General features: G+C 45.5%; 1 protein-coding gene across 1 annotated transcript in view; it reads right to left on the bottom strand.

Annotated features, from left to right (window-relative positions):
- Positions 1-18,757, bottom strand: part of DDX56 (DEAD-box helicase 56) — a 786,153-nt gene that overhangs the window by 378,450 nt on the left and 388,946 nt on the right. Inside the window, exons 7-8 of the mRNA XM_069618962.1 lie at positions 13,005-13,145; positions 12,238-12,351 (exon numbers count right to left, since the gene is read on the bottom strand). Coding sequence (XP_069475063.1) covers positions 12,238-12,351; positions 13,005-13,145 — 255 coding nt within the window. The remainder of the gene's footprint in view (positions 1-12,237; positions 12,352-13,004; positions 13,146-18,757) is intronic.

Genomic DNA, 18,757 nt, shown 5'->3' on the forward strand with positions numbered 1-18,757 from the left:
TTCCGTTAGAGGGAAAGTATGTGGGAAGCCATTGATTCATGTCACTCGTCAAAAAAAAGGCAGTAACGTCAAAATAAATGCCGCCTGTAGATTAAATCATACGTTCTCATGGTCTGCACAACCGATGCTGGGGAAACTGCCAGCAGGCAATCTACTGTTTGCAGCTGCATCACTTTTTAGTGGGTCCAGTTTTAGAAAGTTAGAGTCTTTCTTTCAATTTGTGGGACTTCATTTAAAAAACGCAGTACTACAAATGCCAACATGATTATCTGTTTACGGCCATTAGTGATGCTTGGAAAATTGAACAATTGTCTCTAGCAAGTACATTCGAAGGAAAAAGATTCAGGCTAGCCAGCGATGGACAGTGCGACAGCCCTGGATTTTCTGCAAAGTACTGCACCTACCACTTTCAGGACATGGATAGTAAGAAAATTGTGAGTTTGGTGGTCATGCAGGTAACACAATGTACATCCTCAGTGGCCATGGAGAAACTAGGATTTATAAAATCAGTGGAATATCTACAATCAAGGGGAATGCACATCGACCTCACAGCCACGGACAGACACGTTTCAATTGCCAAGACAATGAGAGAGCAGTTCCCACATATTAAACATCAATTTGACGTATGGCATCTTGCTAAATCAATCAATAAGAAAATCTCGGCTGCAAGAAAAAAAAAAAAGGTTTGGAAAGTATTTCAGAGTGGTCCCAGTCTATCAGCAACCATCTTTGGTGGAGCTCCAAAACTTGTGAAGGGTCAGTGGAAATACTACTTGAAAAATGGCGGTCACTGATGCACCACTGTACCAACGTGCACCTCTGGTCGGAAAACCTACATTCCACCAATGTGAACATTGCCCTTTGTCCCCAGTGGCGGTACGGAAGAAGTGGTTGGTTCCATCTTCACCAACACACAAAGCCATTGAGAAGATTGTTTTCGATAAAACTCTATCAAGAGATTCGAGGGGACCGACAGAATTCTGTCACACAGGAGGTTTGGAGGTGTTCCACAATAAGTGCCTAAAGTACAGGCCAAAGCGCTTGCATTTCAGCGTACAGGGCATGAGACATAGGACTCTACTTACCGTCTTGGCCCATAACGAGAATCTCAGCCGTGAACAATCTAGCACTACGGGTAATGTAAGGATGCCTCGCTACACTAAGGCCTTTTCAAAAAGAAGTAAGCAATGGGTGATCAAACCAGTCTATGAGGAAATGGAGTTCGACTTTGTCAAAAGCCTTATTGTTGCTGTATTAGAGAAGCGCAGATATGGAATTTTGAACGTTTCTGTGCAGAGCACTGATCCATTGCCACCAAACATTGCCACTGTGCCATGTCCACCCAAAGGAGAGCTGGTTGTGAAGTACAAATCCCAGTTTAAATAATTGTAATACGATTGTCTTTCTGTAAATAAATGTTATTGTACATTGTACATACAAAGTATGCTAACCCTAACCCCTACCTTCACCATCCTGGGTGGCGAACAACCTGCGTGTCATCTTTGAATTCTCTCTCTATTCACCTCATATTGCTGACCTTGTCTATATGTGTATGTATATATTTTTGTTGATGTAACTAATTTTCGCAATCTCATGTAAATGCTGCGCACCGTTAACCGAGGGGAGGCTTGCATATTGCACATAATAAAACAAACAATAAATCTCACTTTCAACTCAACTCCTCAGGTACTTTATACTTTCCCTGACCTTCCCCAAAAAATTAAAAGTCTCAATAGTTATGGTTCTTTGGGGCTGCAAAGCAACAGACAACGAGGACAAAATTGGGGGCCTTGGAACGCGCCAAGCGAGCCGTTGCAGATTGGAGAGAAGCCAGTTCGCATTTGCACGTTGAGGCACAGTACATAGATGGATTCGAAACTTCAAGTTCTCACAGATGGCTTTACTACGGGATGTTGCAAAGAAAGAATGTATGCTCATTTCTAGTGAAGGTCAGCGGCTTTGATTTTCAGCTTGCGGCCTGAAGAGGCCCGCAACTCGCACTGGCAGTATAAGGTTCTATTGTTTTTTGACCTTGAGAGACAGGGACCATGTTTCATGTTAGTTCAGTATACAAAAATCATTGTCAAGAGCACAGTGGGATTTACGGACTGCATTACGCAGAGACACAATGGAAATTGCAAATATAATATAAGTAACTCTTTAGACGCTTTTATACCGGAATGAAGAATTAATGAATGGATGCATGAATAAATTAATGAATGAAGAGCTTGGAAAACGTTTGTGGGATCGTCCTTGTAACGGGCACATGGGCATGCAGTTCCACATTCCACATGCATGTAGACAGTCGTTTCTCATTGTATGCTAACCTCGATTTATTTCGTTACTTTTCGCATTGATTTTAGAGCCGAACATACTCCATTGCACTATCTTTGAAAGCAAATAGTTTCAGCTCGGCCGTAATAAATAAAATCAATAATATTAATAAAGATCGGCTGGCGAGACCAATTATAATTTTTATGTTTTCAAAACAGGTATATCCTTCCCTACTGCGACTGCCACCAGTTTCAGACCCCGGCAGACTGCTTCTTCAACCGCCAGCTGCAGCTTCTTGTCAACAACTGCACAATTTTGACAATCTTATGGGACGACTGCCAAGGGCCCATATGCCCTTACGCGGTACTAGCGGCTAGAAGCAACATATCATCCTTTACGCTGGCCTAGTGCCTACTTGATGGAACAGCCTTGCGGTTCACCGTACGACCAAAGTGCTTCTTTTAACGAAAACCAACACCCTGTGTACCATAAAGGAACAGCGCGTGACTCACAATAAAACGGAACAGTTTTTGCAGATAGAGATAAAAGAAAATAAATGGCATTCCGAGATAATATGGCAATTGCAGAATATTCTATAAACATTTAATGTCAAAAAAATTTACTTTACCAAATGTACTGTGTTGCTGATTTTAAAGTACAGTTTCATATTCCGAATTGTGGCGCGCTGTGTTGCGAGTTCATCTATGTTGGTTTCCGGGTTCTGTGTGAAGTCGCGTAGAAGACGACTGGGCGCGTTTGCCTACGCAGCACAGAAACGTCACGGAGAGAGGCGGGAATATGAATGTTTTGATAATGTCAGGCTCAGGGGTAGGGGATATGATTTAGTGCCGCAAAAGCAGGTCAGCCAGGGCGATGCGGCAAGTGATAGAATTATCACAAAATGGCGGCGCCCTACTGCCTGTTTTCGCGCGCGTTTAATGGACGAAAACTCGGGTAGGGTCCATAGGAAATCTTTCTAAAATCGAGCGACTTTGGCTTAAAAACACATGGCCGACCCTTAGGGGCAATAAAAAATATTTACCAAACCATTCCTTTAAAACGGTTTTGAGCAGAGGTGAATAAGGAAAGTAGAAGAGAAAGGTAGAACTAATGAGGAGCGTATGGTGAGGGCAGGGCTGAGCAAATACATATTTGGTACTCGCAAGCAAGAAGCTGAACGCAAAGCAATAGCTCAAAGGTGTATAGGCCAGAGGATGTCTTAGCTCCAGGTGACCCAACAAAGGGCAAACCGCAGAGTTTGCCCAAAGCAAAGAGTCAAGTAAAGTGGTGAGGGGCATCCAATGGTGGGATGGAGAGGCAGGACCACCAACCTGTGGCTACATAGCAGGCCTGAAGATTAGTCTTGTCCCAACCACCCTGTTAATTGCTTTATTGTGGTGCAAGTGGCTGAGGAGAGTGGGCTGGATGGAGGTTTTCGCTCTAGGATTAATATCAGAGGCCGGTGGGGGACTCGGGCTGCCTCTGCAAGCAGCCTCTGGCAGATGATATGAGTGGCTCTGGTGCTGTTGTGATGAGCCCCGTGTTGCTCTCAGCCCAGTTGAACCCTCAAAGAAGTGCTAGAGATGCACCATAATTTGTTGTCCGACTTTCCAGTTTGTCAAGACTGACCTTTTTGCCTAAAATCGATCATCTAAAGCAATCTGGGCAGGTCGGAAGAGTCCCTACTCAGTCTTGCTTTTTGTCACCTAATAGGCTTTTCTGCAGGGAGACTAGGGAGGCCACCATTGGAAGGAGCTTGTCAATGCAGGCACATCCTGCAACCACTTAATTATAACATTTTGCTTGAAATACTAGAAAGTGCCCACATGGGTGTATGTTTGCTTTCAACTAAAGCGTGCCCTTTCCTGATTTGTGCTACCCTTTAATCATTATATACAGATATGTAAACCATAACAAACAACTTTGCAACCCCTTATTGCCTTTCTGCAAATTGTCCATATAGAAATAGATAGACGAACACAGGCGGCACGCACAGAGACTGAGTCAACTACCCCAGACATTCCCACCAACACTCTCGCACACCCTCAATCAACGCCAGGTACCACACGGGTGTGGAATTATCGAGATATTGGCAATCACCCCACTACCTGAGAGGTTGTCATTGGCAGGTGCAATGGCCACAGGAGTATGAATGGAAGATAAGGGGAGCTATGAGAGAGCATGTTAGAGGCGGGGGCTAGAGGAGTAAGGAACCTGTATGCCAGTCAGACCCAGATCTGGACAGAGCCGCAACAAGGGAGACTATCCTGAATTGAAGCGTTCAGCTTTTTTAGAGACACAAACTAACCAACCCTACTAACAATTTCCCTTTCTGCATGCACCTCTCAAACTCCAAACCAAACACAACCAAAAGCTACAGCACAACAAACCGCACAAACCTCACTACATTACAACAACGAAACAAAAAACACACATAGCCTTGCACAACAGTACACGACGACTAAGGGCCGCAAACACCCCAGGCCCAGCCAACGGACCCACCGGGCTGAGGCCGCCAACAACACGTCACTGCTCTCTTCCACTTTCCCTGCTTCCTCCCACTAACTCAACCTCCCCTCCTCTTTCAGAGCCACCAGAGCGCCAAGGGACCACTCCGGTGGTGATAGTGCGTGGTACAAATGTCCTTTAACATTAACATCACTCACACCTGACTTCCATTAAGCTTCCCCACACGGATAAAAGACAGAGCACGAAAGCACACTGAGTGAGGCAAAGCACACAAAGGGACAGCAGTTTTGAAACGGCAGCTGAACGATGGAAGAAAGACGGCAAACCAAGAGGGGCTTGCAAAAGACCTTTCCGCCAAGAAACCGTTACTTCCATGGGCCCTCCAGATTAGACATTTTAAGGCCAGGAAACCAGTCTGAAGAATTTTGCATTGTGTTTCAGAGGTAGCCACTGTAAGGAACGCATGGTGGCAATAGTAAGACAGACACAAGTGACCAGTGTTCAAGGGTGTTTATTGAACTTTCATAAGGGGGCGATTAATGCTCATCTAAACCTAAATCTACAGATGAGAGCAAGCTACGACCATCAAATGATATACGATATATGGCATTTATAACGCTCCTATACACAAGTGTTTCAAGGCGCAACGAGGCACGGGAGGGGGAACAAAGGGAGGACAGACAATGATCATACTAGGCCAGGTGTCATTCAGATTGTGCAAGTGCATGGGATGGGGGAAGAGGGAAAAGTGCGGGGGAAGGAGGAAGGGACAGTGCAGTACATGGGAATAGAATAATAACAATAAGTGACGGCCAGCAGGTGACAAGTGCAAAGGTGAATGCAGACATCAGGTGTCAAGTGCTGGTAGTGGGACTCAAGGGATATAGAAACCGTCCCCAAGTGCGGGGGATGCAAAGCAGGCAGTGCATGTGTGTGTTACTGGTGGGGGAGGGACCTGGGCCCAGGATCAGAGGGTGGCCAGGTAACCATTGCAGATTCCGTAATCAGCCAGGTGGCCAGCCAGGAATGTCAAAAGAAGTGTTCCTTCTGCAATGACTCTTCCTGAGGGGTCTGCAGAGTCCAAGACATTCTTCAGGATGTTTTGGGAGACTTGTTTTCCCCTCGGTGGTGACTTTAAGAAGATGGGATCGCGCTGGTTCTGGTACTGAGTCCAAATGTGGTGAGACCTCATCCCATTGGGTGCTGCTGTAGCTGGCAAGCAAAGTGGTGTTTGCTATCCTGGTAAGACACGCAGTAGAGGTCGCGATAAGTTTTCCCAGTGTGTACCATTTTTTGCACACCTTGTTCGGGAGTGCCTCGGAGGTTGAGAGTGGGACACCACCAGGGGGTCCACTTTAACATGGCCCCTAATGTACAGGGGATCTGAAGGAGAGGGCCTGAAGGATTGCCCCACCCGTGGGTGGACCGCCCTAGTAAGGGATCGGGTAGACAGTGATGGAAACCCTCTTTTTAATGGACTCCAGAAGATGTATAGTTTGGCTAACAGGTTTCTGCTCGTTGAAAATATCCTCAACGAAGTCAGTCCCTGCGGGGCTGGATTCCTCAGTGTTTACGTCAAAGTGGTGAGCAGCTTTCTTCAGCAGCACATTGTAGAGAGGCTGGTCTGCACTGCGAAAAGAATGACTTCCCTCAACCACCGAAGGGTCAACAGGGTCCGGAGGGAAAGTGTTAGTTTGTTCTGGGGTGTGGGTCGTCTTAGCCCTGCAAGTAGGTATCACCATCCTGACCAGGGTCGTCTTGATCATTTACCAGATATCCTGGTCCACTTGTTTGGGGACTGTATGTCCCTATAAAGAGAACCTTGTGAGGGCTCCCTAGGTGTCAGGGCTGGTCCAGGAAGAGAAGGCGCCACTGGCACTGTAGGAGGCTGCTCAAAAGGCCTTGTATGAGTGGGTAGCTTGCTCATAAAGTTCAAAGAATGAGATTTTCCCCATGGTGTCCTCAAATTGTGACTTGGTCCAGGGTGTAGCAGACAGAATGGAGGTTGGTGCCACAGGGGTGACCTTTGGCGCAGGAGGTTCTCTGCCAGACAAGGGGCTCTGGGTATGCCCTTGGGGCTCTCCCTAGGGTGCTGCTTGTTGAGGGTGGAAGCTAGAGGTGAGGATTCTTCTTCATATTTTTCAGTAGTCGGAGGCGCCCGTTTACTGTGAGCAGGGGGCTCCTTATGGTGCTTTTCTGAGTGCAAGTGTGATTTGAGCTTTTTCGGCATCCCCACCTCAGTCGGCGAATGGTGTTTATGCGCACCTTTCGCCCGAGTTGTGTATGATCGCCATATGGTAAACGCTTAGGCGGAACAACAGTGGACGCGGTCGGCGTGATGTCGGTGGGCCAGGAGTAATCACCCACTGTGCGTGGATCTCTGTTCATTGAGTCTTATAGGGATGGCTTGGGGGAGTGTGCTTGTGGGAAGAGGTGTGCGCCGGTAGGTACAGTGGCGTCACCAGAGGCCTTCCTAATAGCAGCCGAGGCTGGGGACAGGCACGTGGTAACTAGTGAGCTCTGCCATAGTGTCCGAGTGTCTCGGCTGCCTCAGACTTCGTGAACTGAATCAAAGATCCCAGCGGCGGTCTCCGACTCTACCACATTTTGGTTCTCAGCTCCTTCAGGGTCTTCGGCCTAAAGAGCTTGCATGCAGCACAACAGGATTCGAGATTGTCACGTGTAAAGCAGTGGTTACAAACTGTCTACCCACAGGAATTTCCTGTTTCACTTAGGGCAAAATTTAAAGGGGGTGCGCTCCATAATGGGAGGCGGACAGAGAGGCAGCAAGACGAAGGTAGTAGGGTCAAGAAATGGCAGTATGCATTCTCTGAATAAGAAAGGATCAGTCCCCTAACTCTCCCTACTGGTTAGACCAAAGCCAGGTGTAGGTCAAGCCCATTGACGGAGCAGCAGTCTGGTTCGGAAGTCGGGATTAGCCATCGAGAAGCTCCTGATATCATCTGTCGGATGATTCCGTTGAACGTAAACAAGGGACATTTTTAGTAGAATTTGAACCCTCAAGTAGCACACAGCTACGGACTCCGCTAAGAACAACTTTCCACAATGGCAGTAAAAAATAATCCAGGGGACCTCGACGCGCGAGGGATCATGGGTGCAGGGTACGTCACACTACAGATAGCATTAGAGTCGCACTGTCCCTTTTCGAATTTCATGTGCAATACTCCTCGACTTCCATTAGATGTCGGCCTATGCAAACCGTGCGATTCTAAGCAGATCCACAAGCCTCAGAAAAACACACACACACAGGTCTACAAGCTTCCTGAGAACATCCAATGAGATGCAGGACAGCGAAGAGTATGTTCCTACTAGTTTGAGTGAGGGAAACACTGCTGTGCTTCCCCTGGTCAAAAGAGGGCAGAGATTCTCTTTTGGAGCACTAGCTAGCTATCGAGACAGTTTTTTCTGAAGTCGAACTAAGGGCTTAGTAAAACCATTCAACTGAGAGTACAAGACTCCACTCTTAGTATAAGGCTGTACCACCTGAGTTCATGGTAGCGTAGACAGAGCAGCCAGACTTCTATTAGGAGGGAGAAGGGGCTGTAGAATCCGTACAAAGAAATTGTATTATACAAATGGTCCAAAAAAACACGGTCACACTATGTATTGTAAAAATAAAGGGTTTATTTCATAAACAAGCAGACCAAGAGATTCTTGGGTAAGTAAGTACTATCATAAATTATATAAACACATTATAAAAGCACAACGCTATGCTTTAAACAGATCAAAGCACAGACCTTATTTAGAACACCTAACAGTATTTCAAAGGGGGGGGCGGGTAATACCTTCATATACACATTCAGTATAGGGCACACCTATTCTTGGGGAGTAAAACCATAAGTTACTTTCAGATTACTTTACAGTACTACAAGGGTAGTAGACCCTGTCAGTTATGCAGTGACACTCAAGGAAATCACAGTCAACCAACTTGCAAACTTTTCTGAATAGTGGAACACAGATTCACTGAACATTATATACCTCTACTACTTGTGTGATAACACAGTTATACTAGGTATAACCTTTTTCGTGTGATATACAATTACAGCTGCTTTTCAGCTCAGTGGAACACAGGCTAAGATAAGAAATAACTCTTTACACTAATTTTGTATGCACAAGGTAGACAAAAGTTAACCACGCCTAAAGGGAGACTTTTCAGAAATGGCACAGAGCTATTCTAGGGAGGTAAAACCTAAAAGGTGTAATATTGTATTACAGTTGCTTTTTAAGATCACAACAAATAACTTGTTTTAGGGTGGCACACAGCTAACACAAGGTAAGTAAAACCTATATACTTTTTAAAAGGGCTATCAGCAACCTTTGGCAGACTTATTCTGGACAGGCTAACAGCAAGTCAGGGGAAGCAAGACCAAATTGGGGACACTCCTACATTTATCCTAACAGGAATAGTAAAGTGAACCCAACAGCATTACTTTTGGGGAAGAGGCACAACCAATTCACCGGTGAGTAACAACCTTCTATATACTTTTCAGAATAGTGAAAAATACATTCAATATAAGTAAGATTGTATTTTGTAACTGTGCACTCCCAGAGTTACAGTTACCAATCAACTTCTTTTAGAGGTAGATAACTTTTGCACACTTGTTATCCTTTTCAAGGCACAAGCCTTTCCTTATCCAGTACTTCCCTTATTCTATAGCACATGTACACTCAGAGGCAGTAGAGGGACCCCAGTGATCTCGGTGCCAGCTGTAGGCAGGGTGAGACAGGGTTCAGTTGGAGGCAGAGACAGAGTTCCGGAGGATGACTGTTCAAACAAGTGAGTATTTCACTTTAAAGTTAGTTGAGGGTCCAGGGACTTCAGAGAAGACACCCTAGGAGGATTCCGCAGTTAGCCTGGGTGAACTGGATGAGTGGCATCCCATTCACAGAACAAAGCTATACAGAAGTCACAAAGGCTTAAGGTAGCTATAATACCCCAGCCAACACAGTACCTCAGCACAGAAGAAGGGTTGCAGCACGAAGACTTCAGGCTGTGCAGCCAAAAACCTGGTCGATGGATTCCTTTGTCAAGAAGATGGACAGGACAGGACTATGGAAGAATGTTTGCAGCAGGGATCACTGGAGAAGGCTCCAGGCAAGAATGTCCTCGCAGCTGAATGCAGCTCTGTAGATTTGGTGCCTTTTCAGAAGCACAGATGAAGACCGAATACCGCCAGCCGGATTCTCATTGTTTGCAAGGTCCAACACTCTGATAAAGGTGCTTTTCTGACCAGAATCGTGCCTCTGGAGATCCAGCAGGAGGATGCCCACGAAGTTTGTGAGATTCGGAATTCGGGAGACCATGCACCGCACAATGGATTGAGGTCCCAGGCTATTGCAGTCCTGCAAGGGCGCAGCATGGGATGGCTCAAAATGCAGGTCTTCTTGAGTCTAATGGGTCTCACTAGGCTCTGGGTTGTGGCCGTCATTTTCGGAGTCCCCAGGTTGATTGGAAGGAAGGGCTACAGCAGGCTCTCTGGTCGCTGGAAATCGTCATCTTCCTCTTCGGATTTGGTTCCAGTGGTTGACTACCTCTTCAGCTTCCAGGATCAGACTTTTATACAGAAACCCAGCCAATCAAACAACCATGCAACATTTAAACTTGGGTGTGAGGTGGGGGGGTTTGGGGGAGACGAGTTTGGCAGTCCTTTCAGGACAGCCAGCTTTCCAGTTTGAACTTGATTCTTGGAGTGAGGCTGGAATACAAATGGCTGCAGAGTTTTGGACTATTCCCTTGCTTCCTGCCTTCACAGACACTCTGGAGCCTGGGCAGGGAATCCGCAGGATTCCTGCTGAAGATAAAGTCAACACAAAGGCGTTTCCCACCCTGGATGTCAAGGCAAGGCACAAGAAAGGACAAGGAACGCTGAAATGACAAAAAAGAAGTGGCCATTTTGGTAAAATGAGTACTCATGGGTGCCTTTACTGGGGCTGTGCAAACAGCCCGTGGTAAAGGTGCACGAAATTAATAAAAAGGTTCACTGCCATCAGCCATTAAAAAGTTAGTTTGTCCTTGTAACATACATTTTATATTTAAAATTAGAAAGAGGATACTCCGTAGCTCCCCAGCACTCCACATATGGTGGGGGTGCTAATCTCACCTAATAAAATGTAAAATGGATCCAAACATCCTTTCTACCCTTGCGAACTGTAGTTCTCACAAGGTTAGCCAAAGAAAGTTAAGAGGGGAGCCCCAAGGGCAACCCAGCAACAATAGGCACGTATTGCCAAAAAGTTGTCAAAGAGGATAACCTTTAAAAGACACTATGGGGAGTCTTAAAAATGACACATAAAAAGAGTAAAATATTGATGTGGAAAAAGGTTCCCACTCACTGGGGTATAGGGAAAAATAATCTACCAGTCCAGCAAAATGTTCTGGGGTGGACACAAGTCAGGAAGATGCATCATTGATTTGAAAATCTTACCCAACTCTAGCAACAGCAGTAGCATCCGCTAGCAGCTTTCAGCACTGCTACTGTGGCCTCTTTTGCTTCAGACCCGAGGTTGCAGTGGTCGACTGAAGAATGGCTTGAAAATGTACCTACATGTATAAAATACTGGGCTGGCGGTGACCCCAGACCACCAACTAGGGACCGCACACCATTCAAACCGAGGAGTTGTGCAATCCTGAAAAACTACCTCAGAGGCCCACATGATGTCACTCGAGACACGTTTGTGGATTATAATGTGTGCACCCTAAACCAGACCCCAAGATTCAAGCACTGAGCTGCCACTCCAGGCTCTGGACAGAGGGTGAGAAAAGGTATATAAAATAGAGTGCATTAGAGCTACCCCAAAAAGGGTCAAAAGAAAGTATTCCCCACCCCCTTATCCGGTCAGCCTTTGGAACAGAAGGGTACTGTCCCAAAAATCATTAAAAAAGGACAAATGAGAAAAAGGCATTTCACTTGCCAAAAGGGGGTCCAGATCAAACTGTGTCGGAGGATCTCAGAATGAGGCTGAAAAAAGCAATAAAGCAAAATCTTCCTTAACATTACAAATATGTGATTGCATGAGATTCTCATCTATTCCATACATTTCATTTGAGAATGATCTTCCATTAGAATTCTGAATATTCATAAATAATTACATCTTCACAAGAAAGGTGAACTTACCTGTACAGTACATTAACTCATTTAAAGTAATTGTATTCAACTTGCGCTCAATGAACTGCCACATTCTTATTACAGAAAAACATCCATCAAGGCCCCACGGTTTAACAAAAGCCCTGTAGTATCATCCAAAGCCACAATATCAAGGTAATTAAGTAGTCTACAGGTAAGCTGCCCTATTACTGCTTGGCACAGAGCAGAGAAGCAACAAGTGGAGGAGATAATCTCCCATTTGGAACTTTAAAAAACAATGGAGGGAAAAATACACTCAAATGAAAGCCTTATCTTGAGCCCTTGGTATACCACACAACAGTCTACCAATGTCATAAACCTCCAGTTTTTTGCCATATACTCCACTTACCTGCCAGCTCGGTGAATGTAGGAAGCCACAGACTGAGGGAAATCAAAATTGATCACCGTTGAGACGTTCTGGAAATCAATCCCTCGTGACACCCCATACTCCTTATCACCACCCCTGGAAACATTCAGGAGAGACTGAATCAGAGCAGGTGGAAACGTGAAATTGAAACAGACCAGCGGAAAAAAGGAAAGCGTATGTGTTGCACAATGCAGAGTAAGAATCACAAGGAATGAGGCAGGTCAGAAAATGCCCAGAGCTGAAATAAGCATCATATGAAACCGCATTAAAATAAAACGTCCCACTTTAGAATAATGCACTCACCAAATCTGAAATGTAGCATTTCAAAAAACATGGGGCTCTCACTTTCCAAGAGACCCTTTGGAGAATTGTTGCCTGCCATCCATTAACTAAAACCTGTCAAGACTGAGCAGGCCAAGTATTTCCCTCAGCAAAAATATAATGATCGTTTCATGCCCACCCACTCTTCTGTTGAAGCATGGCCACCAATTGAATGCCACAGGCTATAATGTTGAGTCCAGCAGAGTAGAAATGGGCAGACTGAATGGAACGGATAGTACATAGTCAATCTGCACGTTTCTAACAAAGGTAGCCTTTGAGGGTTGAAGGCAGGAAAATGGGTAAATGCAACCAAAACCTATGTACACTAAGAAGTATATGAATCACCCAAACAGTTTCTAAATTACACGCTTGATTGGAAGACCTGGCACACAGCAAAGCCTCATGTAAAGTTGCTAGAATTTACATACCCATCTCCTTTTCCAGATTTTTTCTTCCTTTTCTTTCCACCCTCCTGCTTGTTCTGCCCAGTTGGCTCTGCCAAGACATGCTCATCTGTCGCGATGATGTAATCATAAATGCCCTGGTTGAACTGGCTGATAATGTGACACCTTAAACAAAATGTTAAGAGGAAAACTGTAAGACTGTATTAAAACAGAGGACAGTATATTCATGCTGGATACTTTACCGAGACATTGTGTACCAACAAAATTTAAGGTCAAGTGATACGGCTAATTATTTTTCTCATTTTGTGGGCATTCGAGAAAGATCTTTGCACACTGTCTTCAACTATAAATAATCTTGGTGTACAGCTCACTTTTAAGGGGATTTTCTCTAGGCAATGTTTCCAAGGGCCAAGTGGATGCATGGGCTAGTGTGTCAAAGTGGCCAACTCCTAACACTGAGGTGTGCAGCGTGGTTACAAAAAAAGTTTTAAATAAAACATTTTTTTTAAAAAATGGTAAACACTTCCTAAGATGCACAATGAAATATAGTCCATACAATATATTGTTAGAAAAATATCTTAATGTAGAGAAAGCAAAGGGAAAATCACTACAGTTACAGGTAAGCAAAGAAACTTTTACGAAATAATGTTTTTTGTAACTTTTTAGATTGGGTGGAAAAACTTAGTTCAAGTGAAACTAAGGGGACTAGACCATGCAGGAAAATGTGTTGGGAAAGGATTTATCTTTTGTCACAAAGGTACCATACAAAGGCTTAATGAAGGCACAAAATGTGCATCAATCTACCAAGCAACTACAGTTTTATAGAGCAAAAAAGCAAGAAGGGGACAGGAAGATGGGGAAGAAGGATGGGGAGAAAAGTGGAACACCACAGAGCATTAACCTACAGCCCAATAAAGAAACAACCAGAATCTAAAAGCCACTACCCCCACCTTCCCCATAAAATTCCTAATAGAAATCAAGACAAACCAGCCTACCTAAGAAAACACACTACCTACAGAAGCTAACCAGAGAGCTTAAGACACTTCCTCAATGGCATTTCAAGCAAAGTCTTTCCAGGAGTGCATGTTGCTGAATGGTGGACCCAATTTCACCCTATGGAGGAAAGGGTGTCAGAGGGCGGGGAAAGGAACAGTTAGGTTTAATTAGCCCCCCACTCCCCTGACTGATTTTCCCAAGTCTCACTGTGGTTAATGCTTGAGGGTCACTGGGGACACGATCCTCCATCCTTTGTTCGGGTAAGGGGTGGCAACGGGTTGCAGGTTCGAGCGCGTCTTCCAGTCGGGTCCAACTGCAAGATGTAATACCAAAACGTCGAATATTGCAGACTGTTGCATTGCATGACCCTTTATTACACTTTACAGGATGGATGAAGATGAGTTCCAGAGTGTCGCAACTTGTAGGCAGCAACAGGTGACCTTCCATGCGCAGTCACTGAAGTAGCTCCAGCTCCGCTTCCTTTGAAGCTAGGATTCTGACATTTTGGGAGAAGGTGACTGATGGCAAAAGCTGGCAACCACCAGCTTTCTGTGGCTTAACACAACAGCAGAGGTTGCAGCGAGGTAGCCCACGAGTCAATTGGTCAGTCCACCGGGCTGTCCAGGGACTCTCCCGAAATCCTGCGACGTTGAGACTAGTAGATCCACTAATCCAAGCCCTGAAGCACCAACGAGGTTCTTCCGAGATCAAGCAGAAGTGCAGGTCTTTGCGGTCCATTTATTTCAGGGGATGCTGCTCCGCTGCAGAGGTCATCCTTGGGTCAACGGGCTGCTGTATAGGTTCAATATACATTAACCGACATGTGCTTCCCAGGTGATTCACCCTCCAACTGGGAGCATGCCTGTCTCCTAAAACCATCAGGTTATACACTCATGTTGACTCCTCCTTTAACTCATCCCTACAGGGGCCCCACACTGCAAGCCAACTTTGCAGTTGAGGTTGCTCATGGGGATTGTTCGGACAGTTTTTCTAAAGTCCACCCTAAGGAACTTTATAAAACTCTACCTTGGGCAATATAGAAACTCAACTCTTGGAATAAGGCTGAACAACCTGATATTCTGGTATCAATGACAGAGCAGCCAGGCTAAGCTTAGGAGGGAGAAGGCTGTAGATCAGTACAAAGAACTTGGAGCATACATATGGTCCAAAGAAGCACCGATACATTAATGGATTGTAAAACAATGTTTTTTTACATATAGGCATGGTATCAAGAGAGAGACGGAATCAAAAGCATTTGTTTTAAAACCTTTACTTAGTAAGGTTCCTTGGTTGGTGTAATGCCTAACTGACCCTAACTCTAAAGGGATAGTTCCCTTAACTGATGTTTCTAATGGCCGTTGTTGTCTAATAGGCTAAAATAAAAGTCTGCTTGCGTCTAAAACTATGCTTGCCCTCATTTACAAAAAAAATTGATAGCAAGTCTTTTGTAAAGGAAATGAGTGGTTCAACAAAAAATGGGAAACCAAAGTTGGTTTCAGGTGGTCTTCTCAACAGGTGCAATTTGGTCAATGTCACAAAAATGAGTTCTATCAAAAGGGCAGTTCGTGAGACCTTATCCACAGGCCCTTACACTGATTTCAAATACCTTCAGTGTCTGAGTTCTGTGGGGTTCCCTTCCCCAAGATACAACTTATTCAAGTTTCAAACGCCACAAAAGAAATACTCTTGAAGCCCCTCGGGGTTCCCTTCCCAACGCTTCAATCCTTTCAACACTACAAAAGAAAACCAATAAGTCTACAACTTGGCTGGGCCTCTTAGGGTTCCCTTTCCCAAGCTCCGCCCCCTTGCAGCTTTCAACACAAAACAAAATATATCTGAGTTCCTTTTTGATTTCACAGGCCGTACTTCCCCAAGCCTAGGCCCCTCTAGTTCCAAACACAAGTGTACCTGGTCAGGATGTGCCTTTTCCTTGTATATAGTTTTTCTTACATACAATCCTCTCATGGGGTAGAATCAGAGACTTTTGAAAACGCCAGGCTCTTTGCTTTTCCTCAGCGCGGCCACTCTGATCCATTGCCCCTCTGTTTCTTACTCTTGCTTTCCTTTGCACTTTTTATCTTTAAGTGATTCCTGCACCATTTTCATATATTCCTTTCACTTTGTTGTGAACACTTGCACTATCCTTTATTCCTTTTCTCTGTTGTGCCTCTTGCATCAGTGATCGAAGTGAGCGGGAACGGTCGGGAGCGGTGTTCCACTACTTTTACCCATTTATCATTCCTCTACTTTTTATGACCATATGAGAATGCATTACTTACCGTAAAAGCATTTCTGATGATTGTATCTGCTTAGATTCACATGCTGTGCATAGGTCCGACATCCAGTGGTCACTGCGGAGTATTGCATCTTGTTTTTCGTAGTCGAAAAGGGGACGTCGACAAGGCGTGTCTGAAACACTATCCCTATAGTGACGTGCGTTGTACCCACAATCCCTCACGCGTCGAGGTCCCTCTGTTTGTATTTTTTCTGCCCTGAGGGAGCCTTCTAGACGTGAGTGAGTACAGAAAAGAGAGATATATAAAGGAAGTCTATGTTCCTTCCATCCGAGCGGGGAGGAAGGGCGGGCGCATGTGAATCTAAGCAGATACAATCATCAGAAATGCTTTTACGGTAAGTAATGCATTCTCTTCTGATGTTTGTTAATCTGCTTAGAATCACATGCTGTGCATAGACTAGCGAGCAGTACCCGGAGTTGGCGGTGGGTTATGAGAAGGAACAGTAGAGAAAAGGTGTCGTAATACTGCCTGTCCCACCTGGGAGTCAGATCTAGAGTGTGTATCTAGACAGTAGTGTTTTGTAAAGGTGTGCACAGAACTCCAGGTAGCCGCTTTGCAGATGGACTCAAGGGGAACATTTGCAATGAATGCTATGGATGCCCCCGTGCCTCGAGTAGAGTGTGCTCTTGGCCTAAAGGGCAGTTCTCTCTTAGCAAGAGTATAGCAGAGAGTGATGCATTGAACAATCCATCTAGAAATAGTGGATTTTGAAACTGCATCTCCTTCTCTTCCTGCTGCCACCGAGACGAAGAACTGATTAGTCTTCCTCAGTGGTCTGGTTCTTTCCATGTAGAACATGACCGCTCTGCGTACATCTAGTGTTTGCAGAGTCCTTTCTCCCAAATTGGAAGGATTTTGAAAGAACGTTGGTAGTTCTATAGATTGGTTTACGTGGAATTTAGAAATAAATTTCGGAGCAAACCTAGGGTGAGTGCGTAGAACCACTTTATCTTTGTGAACTGTAACGAAGGGGTCTAGAATAGAAAGAGCCTGAAGTTCACTTACTCTCCTGATGGAGGTGATAGCTATTAAAAAAGCAGTCTTAAGCGTGAGGTGTTTAAGAGATGCTTTGTGCATGGGTTCGAATGGAGAGCCCATGAGTCTGGTTAGTACCACATTAAGGTCCCATCCGGGAGCTGGGTCAGCTATCGGGGGGTGTATTCTCTTGACTCCCTCCATGAAGGCCTTTATAACAGGGATCCTCCACCACGACACTTTGAGTTGGGAAGTGGTGTATGCAGAAAGTGCAGCTAGGTGGACTTTAATGGAGTTAAACACTAGACCTGAATCCAATAGGTGGGTCAGGTATAGGACCACATGTGTGGGAGAGCAGTCAATAGGGTTGATGCTTTTACTCCTGCACCAGATGACAAATCTTTTCCACTTGCTAGAATAGCAGTGGCGAGTGTTCGGTTTCCGGGCTTCCCTGAGGATGTCCATGCATCTTTGCGGGAGTTGTAGATGTCCGAACTCTATGATCTCAGGAGCCAAGCTGCTAAGTTCATGTTCTGGGGGCATGGATGCAGAGTCCTGCCTTTGTCCTGAGACAGCATGTTGTACGGGCAGGGGAGTTTTACTGGGGGGGATAGAGACATCTCCATCAAGTGAGCGAACCATGGTTGTCGTGCCCACATTGGGGCCACTAGTATCATGGTCACTTGTTCCTGGTGCATCTTGTGCACCACTTTGTTGAGAAGGGGAGTCGGGGGAAAAGCGTAAACAAATTTCCCTGACCATTGCATCGACAGACCGTTCCCCTTGGATTGGTTCTGGGGGTACCTGGAGGCGTAACTTAGGCATTGTGAGTTTTCCAGGGTTGCGAACAGGTCTATTTCTGGGAATCCCCATTGTGTGAAGACGTCGAAGACGATGTCTTCGTGCAGGCGCCATTCGTACTCTTTGGGCAGGGGGAAATCTCTGCTGAGACTGTCTGCTAGCAGATTGAGTTCCCCGGGTACATGTAGTGATAGTAGGAACATGTCCTGTTTGAGAGCCCACTTCCATATATTCTGGGCCAGCTTGGACAGGCCTGGAGAGTGGGTGCCCCCTTGCTTGTTGATGTAGTACATGGCTGTGGTGCTGTCTGTAAGGACCATTACTGTTTTGCCTTGTAGGTGTTCCTGGAAGGCTTTTAGCGCCTTGAACACAGCTAGTAGCTCCAGTAGATTTATGTGTTTGGATGCTACGTTCGGAGTCCACACTCCGTGAGCAGTCTGATGGGATAGGTGCGCCCCCCATCCTGTGAGGGATGCGTCTGTGGTTAGAGTGGCTTCCGCCGCGGGTGTGGCAAAGGGTTTCCCTTTTTCCATGTTTTCCTTTGTCCACCACCGTAGCGAGAGAACTAAGGCCTGCGAGACCACAACTAGATCCTCCCATAGTCCGCTGGCCTGACACCACTGGCTGTTGAGCCACTCTTGCATTGGGCGCATGCGCAGGCGCGCGTGAGGTACCAAATAAATACACGACGCCATCATTCCTAGCAAG

The sequence above is a fragment of the Ambystoma mexicanum genome, chromosome 10, assembly GCF_040938575.1.
Source record: "Ambystoma mexicanum isolate Mex_15411 chromosome 10, UKY_AmexF1_1, whole genome shotgun sequence".
In the NCBI taxonomy this organism is placed as follows: Eukaryota; Metazoa; Chordata; class Amphibia; order Caudata; family Ambystomatidae; genus Ambystoma; species Ambystoma mexicanum.